This window comes from Podarcis erhardii (genome assembly GCF_964252035.2).
Source record: "Podarcis erhardii genome assembly, chromosome: 2".
Taxonomy (NCBI): domain Eukaryota; kingdom Metazoa; phylum Chordata; class Lepidosauria; order Squamata; family Lacertidae; genus Podarcis; species Podarcis erhardii.
The window spans coordinates 10,187,832-10,200,945 of NC_138498.1; the positions used below are offsets into that span (position 1 = coordinate 10,187,832).

General features: G+C 41.7%; 1 protein-coding gene across 2 annotated transcripts in view; it reads right to left on the bottom strand.

The window, feature by feature from the left end:
• Positions 1-4,314: 4,314 nt before the first annotated feature.
• SENP1 (SUMO specific peptidase 1) overlaps positions 4,315-13,114 on the bottom strand; it is a 32,130-nt gene continuing 23,330 nt past the window's right edge. Inside the window, exons 17-19 of one of the 2 annotated variants that reach the window (XM_081848935.1) lie at positions 9,694-9,778; positions 7,621-7,716; positions 4,315-6,760 (exon numbers count right to left, since the gene is read on the bottom strand). In XM_081848935.1, the coding sequence (XP_081705061.1) occupies positions 6,698-6,760; positions 7,621-7,716; positions 9,694-9,778 (244 nt within the window). In that variant the 3' untranslated portion in view covers positions 4,315-6,697. Of the gene's footprint in view, positions 6,761-7,620; positions 7,717-9,693; positions 9,779-12,262; positions 12,331-13,114 lie in introns of those variants that run through there. The other variant, XR_014153164.1, reaches the window with a different exon arrangement.

Below are 13,114 nucleotides of genomic sequence, written 5' to 3' on the forward strand. Positions count from 1 at the left end.
TCTAGCTGCCGCATTCTGGATTAGTTGTAGTTTCCGGGTCACCTTCAAAGGTAGCCCCACGTAGAGCACATTGCAGTAGTCCAAGCGGGAGATAACTAGAGCATGCACCACTCTGGCAAGACAGTCCGCAGGTAGGTAGGGTCTTAGCCTGTGTACCAGGTGGAGCTGGTAGACAGCCGCCCTGGACACAAAATTAACCTGCGCCTCAATGGACAGCTGTGAGTCCAAAATGACTCTGAGGCCGCGCTCCTGGTCTTTCATATTAACCCTGTATATTATCTGGCTTAAGATTTCTCTTCCACGGCTTCATCTTGTAAGGCTCAGATGACACATGGGTTAGGAAGGTTTGCTCTAAAGAATGTAACAGATAACAGCAGCAGCAACAACAAAAACCATCCTACAGTATTTCTGATTCTTCCCTAGAAGAATCCAGAGCCATCTAGTGACTAAAGTATCAAATGACAGGCAACAGTGTCCATCTGCGAAATGGTAACAATAGGGTTGCCATACATCAGGAAAGTTCCTGGCATGTCCTGGTTTTCCAGTTGTAAAAACAGCATCACGGAATTTGCAAAATGACAAGGAAAACCCGGATGTGGGGCAGTGCGATGGGAAAAGCAGTGGAAAAAGCCAAAAAAGCTCGGTTTGTTTGGTTTGTTCCCCCCCAAAAAAGCTCAAAAATTTTGGGGTCTTCCTAAAAAAAAATTAGGAAGGAAGTTGACTGTTTTTTGTTTTTGTATATATATTTTTATTACATTTTCTGTTTTACAATTTAAAATACTCATTTAAGCATCCTTAAAATATCAATGACTTCCCTTCTTCTCTTTCCATGGTTCATTTTGCATATCATAAATCCCTGCATATTTTACAAAAACTAAACCATTCAGTATTCCATTATTGCATCCATCAAAACATTGTTGAATTTATCTTAATGTTGCCAGCGTTTTCAAGTGTACACAATTTCCCCCCATATATTCAATAAATGTTTTCCAATCTTCTCTAAATGTATGCTCTTCTTGTTCTCTTATTACTGTATATATGTTAAGTCTGCAAGCTGCGCATATTCTGTCAGCTTAAGTTGCCATTCTTCTTTAGTTGGGACCTCACTCATTTACCAGGAATTTTACAGTTTGAAATATGGCAACCCTAGGTAACAACAACCTAGGGTAACAACAACAGTAGTAATAATAATAATAAATGCTATTTTTCTAGAAAAAGTGGTGCCTCCCTCTTTCTCGGCACCCGAGAGGTTCCAGAACCAAGTTCTGGCAAGTTCTCTCCGAAAAAAGCCATATAATAATAATAATAATAATAATAATAATAATAATAATATCAGCAGTTGGGGAAAAGGAAGACCTTGTTCTGAGATCTTGAATGGTCTCTGTCAATCAGAAGTAGATAATACTGGTGTTCTAGATGCACCTAACTTGGCGTACCTTCAGATGACTTAGGTGTGCCAGAACTCTGTACAGAGCAACAGTTGTTTTGCTTGTCAAGCTATGAATAAAACCAGAAAGTCCAGCGTTGTGTCCTACAGCTGGCCATAACTTTAGGAGCTCTTCATACAGGTACCATATTCATAGAGTTGCCAGGAAAGAGACCTTGGCGGTGGCATTTGGCTAACCCTGTATTTGAGCATACCCTGTCAAGGTCAATATTGAATCCATTTGGAGACTGGTGGCAATGCTGGACCCTGCTTTGGGAAGGTGGAAGCACCAGAAGACAGTCAATCAGTCCCTTTCCTTCTATGGATACTTTGTCCGTGGGCAGTGAAGGAAACACAAATTCTGCAAAATTTGAATTATTTTTGATATAAAGCAGCCCAATGGCAGGAAGTGGAGCAAGGTGGGATTAAGCATCATGCTAAATTCTCTAGAGAGAATGAACTGGAATTTGTTTACTGAGTATTGCAAAGAGACAAGTTATTCAAATGTTCAATGTTATTTTGTATTGCTTTGGACTTAAGAAATACATCAGTATATAAAGCTTGTTACAAAAACCAAGCTTTATATACTTTATATACAGTGGTACCTTGGGTTAAGTACTTAATTCGTTCCAGAGGTCCGTTCTTAACCTGTAACTGTTCTTAACCTGAAGCACCACTTTAGCTAATGGGGCCTCCTGCTGCTGCCGCACCATCGGAGCACGATTTCTGTTCTCATCCTGAAGCAAAGTTCTTAACCTGAGGCACTATTTCTGGGTCAGCGGAGTCTGTAACCTGAAGCGTATGTAACCTGAAGCGTATGTAACCCGAGATACCACTGTATAGCGAAAGAATGAACTGGAATTTGTTTACTGAATATTGCAAAGAGACAAGTTATTCAAATGTTCAATGTTATTTTATATTGCTTTGGACTTAAGAAATACATCAGTATATAAAGCCTGTTACAAAAACCAGGATATGAATCTAGATTCAGCATTGGTCTGACGCAGTCGAAATATATAAAAAAATAATAGTCCAGTAGCACCTTAGAGACCAAGTTTGTTCTAGGTATAATCGTTTGTGTGCATTAGTCGGTCTCTACGGTCATACTTAGTCAGTCTCTAAGGTGCTACTGGACTATTTTTTATTATTATTTCAACAGGATATGAATGTGTGTGTGTTTCAGAAGTGAATAATTTATATATTTATATATTTGAATGACAAAAAAAAAGAAATGTAGAGTTACATGTGAAAGAAAGAAAAAATCAAAATGGGAGTTATAGAGACTTGCTCCAGACTCAAATCCCCTGTGAATCAGCAGCCAGGCAAAATAAAGTTTTGGGTGGCCTATGTCATGATCACTGCAGAGTCTCCAAGGTACGCATCTTTTGAATTTGGGATAAATAGTTCCCATTTTCTTTGAGAAAGAGTTAGAAGTGGTGGCAAGGAATCAATGGAATATTGTCTGCTCAGCTGAAGGTACACTTACAGAAGTTGCTTGTTCATGTGTGTGCAGAGATTAAAGATGCTAATGAATAGTTTGCTTGGAAAGGGTTAGGTAAAGCCTTGCCCATGTCTAGGAAGAGAATGTTGCAAGGAGGAGAGAGTCAACATGACCTGAAAATCCCTAGCCGGTGGCATGCAGGAAAATATATTAAAAGTGAAAGAACAAAATAAATTCAGCGTCTCCTCTTCACACCCTGCAATATAGCTTCAAGCCTCCTTAAAGTCCCACTATTGCACTGTTCTGTAATAATGTTAATAGCGTACCTACCAAAGCTTTTCCCCACCTAGCTTCTAGAAAAACTCTGTATTTATCTTAGATGACTTGCAGTCAGGGATGGCTGAATCTGACAATGTTGGTTTCTCTGTTTGTCAATTTTCCAATCCTAAATTGGATCTGCCCTATTTCTGCATATCTTAATTAATAAATGAATTAATAAATGCATTTTGGGGAAAACGTTACCTAGTGAGTGGATTTTTGTATGCAATTTTCACAGAATGGAATGCATTTTTGTATGTTGTTTTCAGCAATGTACACACTTGTTTCACTAATATAAAGATTTTTGTAAGCATTCTTTGGCTGGAAAACAGCACCAGCTGAAACCTCAAAGACAGCTTCACATAAAATGTATTTTTAAAAGGGGAGAGCAAAGGAAAACGCAAGCTGGCCATTGAATAGGCTTTTGCTTTTTGGTCTCTTTGTTGCTCAGCCTTGTGTTCAAATGCAAGGTGACACACAGAGCCACCACTGGAAAAGCTTCCCTGAGCCAAGTTCTTTGTTTCTATTCCGAAATGTGTTGCAGTTGTTTGTGTCCTGGTTTCATTCTGCTGAAAATTACCGTACGTGTGATATGGAGCAGGGGCAGGGAAACATTTTGCTGAATAAATTTAAGTCAGTTGTATTGCATGCTTGGGACGCGGGTGGCGATGTGGGTTAAACCACAGAGCCTAGGACTTGCCGATCAGAAGGTTGGCGGTTTGAATCCCCGTGACGGGGTGAGCTCCCGTTGCTCGGTCCCTGCTCCTGCCAACCTAGCAGTTTGAAAGCACCTCAAAGTGCAAGTAGATAAATAGGTACCGCTCCGGCAAGAAGGTAAACGGCATTTCCGTGCACTGCTCTGGTTCGCTAGAAGCAGCTTAGTCATGCTGGTCACATGACCTGGAAGCTGTATGCCGGCTCCCTCGGCCAATAAAGCGAGATGAGCGCCGCAACCCCAGAGTCGGTCACAACTGGACCTAATGGTCAGGGGTCCCTTTACCTTTACCTAATGCATGTTACAGAGGAAGGGATGGGGGGAAAACTGGCAAGGGTCCATTTCTGATATCACGTAGATCCCCATAATAGGCATAGGGCAGAGAACAGATGCATTAGGCCAGACTTTGGATAATTATTATTTCAACAGCTGGGTTTATTTAAGAATAACACATTACAAAAAAAATACAGAATTTCAGATCACTTGGAGAAAAACATAGAAAAAGGGTCACCAAAGAGCCTGGTATAAAAAAAACACAGATAGAGGGGAAAAGGTACAAACTTGTCTAGGAAGAGCACGACTTAAGGAAGTGCAATGAAATTTGTACAAAACTATTGTTTACAGGTACAGAATATATAAAATGTTCCCTATCTGATGGCAAAAATACAAGAGGACATTACTTTATTCTTTAGAATAAAAAAATGTTACATCAAGAGGTATGTGTGGCATGTGAACTTAGTAGTCCTACATAATTTGCGCCTGAATTCCAACTGCATCTCACCTTTGTTGGCCTCAGCAGGTACAGATACCAAGCACATCTGCTGATGTCCATTAATATAAGTCAATGATGGCCAAATTTGGTCCTCCAGCTGTTTTACAACTCCTATCATCCCTAGCTAACAGGACCAGTAATCAGGGATGATGGGAATTGTAGTCCCAAAACAGCTAGAGGGCCAAGTTTGGCCATCACAGAATAAGTGGAGTTTACAGCGGGCCTCCACTGAAACAAATGGCTGCAGAGAAGTTGCACACAGTGGACTGTGATATTGACCAGTGGCACTGGAGAAGATCTTTGAGTGAACCAGAGAGTTTAGAGTCCCTCTCATACTGAACTAGAAGTTACATCAATCAGCGAGACTCAAAGTGCTTTGGGCTCTGTAAAAGATCTCTCTGCCTGCTGCTAAATCTCAAGCTGCAGCTGGCAGTGCCGCTTACATTTGTTCAGAGAGGAACTAAACAGATTCTCTATATTATCCTGCATTAGCACATAAAAGCAGGATTTGAAGAGGAAGCATCTCAGTGGAAGAGGTCCTCCACTTGCCATCGTTAATGGCTATCTGGAACAGAAGCAGAAAGTGGAGGGCAGGAGAGGAAAAAAGGTCAGGATTTCAGTTCAGCTGTAGGAGTTTTAAATGGAAACATAAAAGAGCTTAAAACCCAGACACTTTTTTGTTCACTGCTGCACCATTGAGAAAGGTTTATAAATATATATATGGTATCAAAACAGCTTACCAATTATTATAAAAAAAGCTCTAAACGCCATATTGTACCTAAATTCTACAAACGGTTTGACGATCAATAACTGTTCCATCCTCTTGTCAGATAAGCATTCCATTCAGCGTGTAGCTGCTTAGTTGATTTGCAAATCCTATTCTGTATAAAGAATGCAATGTAACAGTCCTTCCTAATGTCAGGATTTCCTTAGATTCTGGTAATAGCTCAATGGGGAGAGATGCTGGCTTTTATAGGGTCTGACCCCAGGCATTTGGGCACAGGGCCCCCGAAGTGCCTCACAACCCAAAGCTCTACCCTTTCTCTCTGCATCAGATTCCATCCCCACAGCCTGACTGTGTGAGACGGTCATAGAGGAGGCACCTAAAATGAAGGCTCTCAGTGCAGGATACCTCGGCCAACACATGACTCATCTTCCCAACAGGTGGAAAGCTGCCTCTGGATTTTGAATTGGAAGAGAATTCACTAGAAGAAATAGATTTTAAATGCTAGGAAGATCCTCTGCTCGAGCATCAAAGAAAAGGCATTGTTCATCTTTCATTTACCATCTCATGCTACACAACTGAAGAGGAGGTCACAGTCATGATGGAAAAATGTAGCAAGCTGCTTCTCATGTGCTGGTGTCTATCAGAGCTTCCATTCTCAGGCAATTTTATTTCCACCTAATAACCGAGGAACTAAGGGCAATGCTGCGGGGATATAGCCATGTTCTCTTCTGCAACTTATAGAGACAAACACACACATATATACAACCAGGTTTCCCCGACACATATGTACATGCATGTTGTACTTCCACATGACTTTATTTGCTGCAGAAGACCAACTGCAGCAATTGTAACATGCAGCACTGCCCTTACTGAATGCCATGAAAGCCATTTTTCTCCATGCCTGGGTAAATGCAATACAATAGTACAATCGCCCCACACAGTTGAAGCCTGGAAGGTTTCAAGGTGTTTGCAGAAGCTGGCCATTTCGAAAGGACTGAGAGTGTAAAAAGAGGAAAACTCACTGAAGGTGGAAGTCAATACTCCTCAGCATCTCCAAATGTCACTTGTAAAAAAACAGGGTTCCAAGATTGAAAAAGGCAAGTGTGCTTCTGAAATAGTTCCATGGCACACTGCTCCACGAAATAGAATTCATTAATTTTTTTTAATTATTTCTAAAAAAGAAAACCACACAAAATGTATTGTACACAGTCTTTAAGCTTCAGCAGGAAACCCATGCAGGCCAAGAAGGGCAATAGCCTGGTTTGTAGTCTCTGAAGGGTCCTGCATTTCGCATGAAATCACAGCAGCTTGCGATGGAGGATTTCCCAGACCATCCGTTTTCGGAAGTAAGGCATATGTTGCTTTAACAAAAGAAACACAACAGCATCAATACTTGCTTAAAATGACAACAAGGTAATCCTTTGATATACACTGGCAAACTGCAAGCCTCATACTGAGACAGCTATATTCCAAGTGATCTGTTTTTAAACACAAAAACAGGGCTAGTACCACCAGATCTTGAAATCCATTAAAAAGTTACTTTTCAAATTTGATCTGGTTATCCTAACCCCACATCCACAATTTTGCTTGTCCCTGAGCAGATATAGGTGACACTTCTTTCAACTGCTACAAGCACTAATTCTGTAACACAGACCTGGCCTGCTGTTGGTAGAATGAGAATTTTGACCTCCAACACAGGTAATAGATGAAGATAATTCTAACACAGTGCCATCCCGCAACAGGTTCTTGTGCCGTACTTTTTAAACATGCTGATGATAAGGTAACAAAAAACTGAAAAGTCACCATAAAAGTAGCTGTGGACTTTTAATATAGATTATAGTCCTGGAATTACCATAGGGCATAACTCGCTTATCCATATCATAAGGCTCTGAATCCAAATTTAAGGATCTTGCTACGTGGAGCAAAACAGCTGCACACATGCAGCTCCCTCTCTTGTGGCACAATTAGTACAACAATTATTACAAGCTATACATTCAGAATGTCATTGAAAACCACAATCTTACAATTTGACTTGCATGAGATAAGCAAATATATGGAAAATTATCTACTTGGATTTTCCTTCTTCTGGCCACTGAGCTTTGGTTTTCTTGGTTGAAAATTGGTTTGCTTTGGGCACAATTAAGACTAGAAGACAGCACTGTAACAATATAAGCTAGCATTCTACCCATGAAGTGCCCACTAGCCAGGAGAGCCAACTTACCTGAGTGAAATTGATTGGTTTGTCTTTGGTAATGCAGTCAGCATATTTACAGGCAAACATCCCACAGTCACTTCCATTCATCTGTTGAGGGATCTCCTTTAAAAGACAAACAAACCCAGCCCTCTCTATTTAGAAGACAAAAACCTCATGTTAGCTTTACCAAATAATTATGATATAAACTGCACAAGGTAATGAAAGGTTCAAGAAACCCAAAGAACCCCACCATGCATGAGCGAGTCTTCAGAATTAATGGGAACAAATGAGTCAGTATTTCAGCCAAGATAGCAAGACTGGAATACTTCCATCCTGACAAACAAGGAAAAGAACAGAAATATGTTACAGGCTCTGCCCATGTACAGAGATCTTTGCATGCTTGTAGTCACTCTTAGTTCCAACAGCTTATACAGGTACGTATGATCAGAGGCACCCATTCTTGCTCCTTTCTCACCCCATGCTCAGGACAATGAGAGAACTGCTGCAACTTGCCCCCCACTTTTTTCTGGCAAAGAAGTCACTCCATACTGTTTCCCTTCCCTGTTCTCCATCACTGGATGATTTCCCCTGCTTTTTCAACTGAAGGCTAGAGCAGTGAGAGCAGGAAGGGAAAATATTCAGGAGCCTTAGTCTTATCTGTCAGAAGTGAGGTGCTATTGAGGAGTGGGGGGGATGGGGACGGGGACTGATGGCCGCTTTTTGTCCCAAGTGTGGAGGAAAGAGAGCTGGACATGACCTCTCTTGTGGTTGGTGCCTGTAATAGTAGTTGGGAAAGCTGTCGGCATCAGAGACTCTGAGCACATAGAACAGGGGTCTGCAAACTTTTTCAGCAGGGGGCCAGTCCACTGTCCCTCAGACCTTGTGCGGGGCCGGACTAATTTTTTTTTTGGGGGGGGGACGAATTCCTATGACCCACAAATAACCCAGAGATGCATTTTGAATAAAAGCACACATTCTACTCCTGTAAAAACACCAGGCAGGCCCCACAAATAACCCAGAGCTGCATTTTAAATAAAAGCACACATTCAACTCATGTAAAAACACGCTGATTCCTGGACCGGATTTAGAAGGCTATTGGGCCGGATCTGGCCCCGAGGCCTTAGTTTGCCTACCCATGACATCCGATCACAGACGATTGTGTGAGGCACATCACACCTTTCTATCTATGAAACAAATAATACTATTTCATTTTCTCACAGTACACATTATTTTCTTTGGCACAGGCATGACTAACCTTTTATGGCCCAAGGGCTAGAATTCAAGGTTGGCTAAGCCTGAGGTACACATGCCACTCACATGGACCCAACCACACTACTTACAGCTAGCTAGCTAGCTTTCTCTCTCTCTCTCTCTCTCTCTCTCTCACACACACACACACACACACACACACACACACACAGGCTCTACCCAAACTCATACACAGACCACACACTCTTATATCTCTTTGTGTGTATTATATACACTCACCGCTTAACTGCAGTGCTAGGATCAGGCAATTTCTTCATCCCAGCACTGGGCTGAATAAAGAAGCATCTCAGCCCAGCGATGCAGTGGACAGAAAAGGGGCCCAATTTTGCCAATGACTTGGCAAGCTGCATCACCAGGCCAACCCTGATCTAACAGTTACACTCAAAAACCTTAAGAGCCAAGCACACCATTAGTTTAAAGGTACAGGGACCCCTGACCATTAGGTCCAGTTGTGGCCGACTCCGGGGTTGCGGCGCTCATCTCGCTTTATTGGCCGAGGGAGCCGGCGTACAGCTTCCAGGTCATGTGGCCAGCATGACAAAGCCGCTTCTGGCGAGCAGCGCACGGAAACGCCATTTACCTTCCCGCCAGAGCGTTACCTATTTATCTACTTGCACTTTCGAACTGCTAGGTTGGCAGGAGCAGGGACCAAGCAATGGGAGCTCACCCTGTCATCGCGGGGATTCGAACCATTGACCTTCTGATCGGCAAGCCCTAGGCCCTGTGGTTTAACCCACAGCGCCACCTGTGTCCACCATTAGTTTAGGAAAGTGGAAATAGGATAAGAGCATTTCAGACACTCATGTGGTCAGCTATGTAGGATCCAAATACCTGGCTCCGTTTACTCTGCTGCACCCAGCCATTGGTATCAAATTCCTTCCGCTTTTTGTCCAAGCTTTCCAGCTTTAGGTACTGCCTGCAGAGGATTGAAAAGAAGGAAGACTTTTAGCAAGTACACAACCAGCAAAAAAGGATAAAAACCCAATTAAGTAATTAATTTGGGGGGGGGATTACTTTTAATTTCAGAATTGCTTCTCCTAGCCCAATTCTGGACCTTAATTCACAGGACAGCACTACTTTTCTGGATAGAAAGCCCCCTGAAAAATGAACTCTGCATTGAACTTATCGCTGTACCCAAGTATTTTGTTTTATTTCTAATCCTAAGCAATATTTGCACTAACGGTCCGTATATGAGTGGATCACAAAACACAATGAAACTCTTGGCAAAGAAAATGTGGCAAGGACATGTATGCAGACATGAGAAGGACTTGCAGACAACCAGTAACCAATGTTATGCAACCAGCCCACAGTATGTACACACATATCAAGTATTTTATTACCTTGAGAAAAGGATGGACAAGTTACTATCAGTTTAAGCTAAATTTATATGGTAGTTTACAACAGTCACAAGGTCTGCTCACCTGGTTACATCTTATAGCTGCGCTAAGTAGTATCTACTTTCAAGCGCCTCTAGAGAGTTTAAAACCTTCCCATTTGAGATAAGAGAAGCTACTAGGGTCTAGCATTTAACATAAGGTCAAGCAGCCCCAGTAGGATAAATACCACAACAGAGCAGATCCACATTCCCCCAATGTTAAAAAGAATAAGCTTTCCAATAGCTTGCTATTGGCTACGGCAGTTTTCTGGAACCCTTTTCCTACCACTTCCCCTAAATCCCATAAAGATGATAGTCCAACGAAATGACAATGTTCTGGTTATTGAGGTAGGTCAGAAATGGCCTAATAATACCATCAGTTCTATGTATCTGAGGCCCAAGGCAGTTGTTTTGAGATACTGATATGCAAGTTTCAAAGGCTGCTCATTCTTCCTGTTAACATATTGTACCTTGTTTCTAAAGCGAAGAGTTCCCAATCACTTTGGGTGGGTTTTTCCCCCTTATGCATTCCCCTGTTGGATGAAAGACCTGATTGCAGCCATAACCCCCTCCCCACTGCTTCTTATTCCAGATGTATGTAAGTGTCACCCTGGTGTATAAAAACAAATTCAGCTGTTTACGCACAATACACAATAATTTCCTCCTGTCTTATTGGCCCTTCCCTTCTACACAGCCTGATCTCTCACTCATAATATATTTTCAAGGGCTCATATTCTCATGGTACTTTACTCAAGAACCATGCAACTAGTCCTGGGTACCCAACAAGCCTGGGGGCTTTTCCTTGAACTGCAGCCCCCATGTTGTATGGCAAGCCACTTCTGAAACAGAGGAGAGTCACAAAAGCAGTCTGTAATATGGCATAGGAGTCTGTGGCCCAAAGGGGAAAAAATTCCACTGGATTCCCACAAATTGTATTGGTTGGCCTATGGTAATTTAGGGGATCCCTTTTTATATTTCTAAATAGGCATGAAAGAGGCAGCTCTTAAGTATAGCAGGGGTATAAGCAATAACATTATTTGGAAATAAAACTGAATACGCTTAAATTAAGACTTTGTATTACTTGGTATCGACTTGACAGTCTGAAAAATGTCAACTTCCCTGTAAGAAATTTCTCAAAATAGAAAAGCACATAAATATATCATATGGGGGGTGCTTTGGGAACCTGTCCAAAGGATTATATAGTTTTATAATTAATAATTATATAAATTTATAAACTATATAGGATTATATAGTTTCAACAACGTCTTAACTTAGAAGTTGGGATTCTCTCAAGGAATATTTTCTGCTGGACAGCATACAAATATTTTGAAGATGACAAAGACACCAGTCATACGCCAAAGCACTACAGATGGTCTCTGCAAGAGATATACCCATATCTTGTATACACATCCCTCTGCATCTTCCTTTGTATCTTAGGAGAGAAAATTAAAAAGGACTCACACACCTGCTTCATATTTCACTTCTTGTGCATGTCTGATCTCATTCTGAGCAAACATGGGCTAATTGTTTCTGCTTTGCTTGTACATAACAAAGCATACCTCATCTTGATTCTCTACATCGGTAGAAGGCATGGGTGGCGTAACTAATTAAGGGCGGAAATTGTATTTACATATGAAGCGGCATGATATCAAATCACACCATTAGTCCATCTATGCTTATATTGTCCATTCTGATCAGCAGCAGTTCTTGGAGGGGGGGGGCTCTTAGGCAGAAAAACATCTTTCCTAACCTGGCTACCTTAAAGAATTGAGACTCCTTACATAATTAGGATTAATTCTGTTCCGATTCTTCTGCTGCCTAGGATCAGTCCCTCTGTATAAATCGGGATCATTTTCTCAGTATAATCAGATTTTGAAAAATGGGATATATACATTTTTTAAGCCACAGGAGATTTATGGCATCCCATAAATCTCTCCCTTTTCTAAAAAAGGGGCAAGCAAATCATTCAAAACTCACCAAAAATCAGGAAGCTCTAAAGATTGAAAGCATGAAAGGGTCACTAACCATGAATAGGACCTCGGTCCCCTCTTCCCGGTGTGATCCTCCCACTGCATTCAACCAATTAAAGCCTCCTGAAAGGAAACAGAAAGGGAAAAGCAATTACAGGAAGGGCGACAATCAGCTGGAAGCCGAGTCCCTGTCCCATTGGCCTACCTGTCTGCTAGCCATCATCTGGTCAAATTTGCAGGGCTCCTGCTCTAACCATGCTACCGTGTCACCAAATCCGGGATCTAATTTGGCTTTCCCATATAATCAAAGGAACCCTCTGGGCTTTTATATGACTCTTCACAGTTAGCAGATTTCCTTTGGAGAAGGTCTGCCAACATGAATGGCAAAAGAGCCACTTATAGACACTTTCTGCCTCTTTAAAACCTTATCCATTTGCGGGGGGGTGGGGTGGGGGGGAGAACAGGTTGAGGAATAGGGTTTTCTCAGCAGCTGCTCGGAGGCTCTTGGGTGAGCAACCAGTGTGGGTTTTACAGTCAAAATCACAAATGCATGATTGCCAGACAGGCACCTGAGGGGCTGGACTGTATGGGGTCACAGATTTAATCCTCAATCCCATCTACATTACCCATAATACCAACCTAAAGAACCTGCTTACTATTTGAAGAACAGTTGTTTACTTGATACGCTTTTGGAATTTAAATCATGGTTTTAACTTTTTAATCTGGATTTTTTCCTTTTTGTCTAAATGTTGTGCAACAATGCAGACGAAGCCAAGGAGCTTTAAATGACTCCATTTGCATTAGCTACTGTAGTCAAATACAGTATTTTCAAGGGTGGCTCCTCCACTTTTGGAATGCTCATCCCAAGGAAGGCTCCATCAGGACTTTGGCTTTTAATTATCTATGG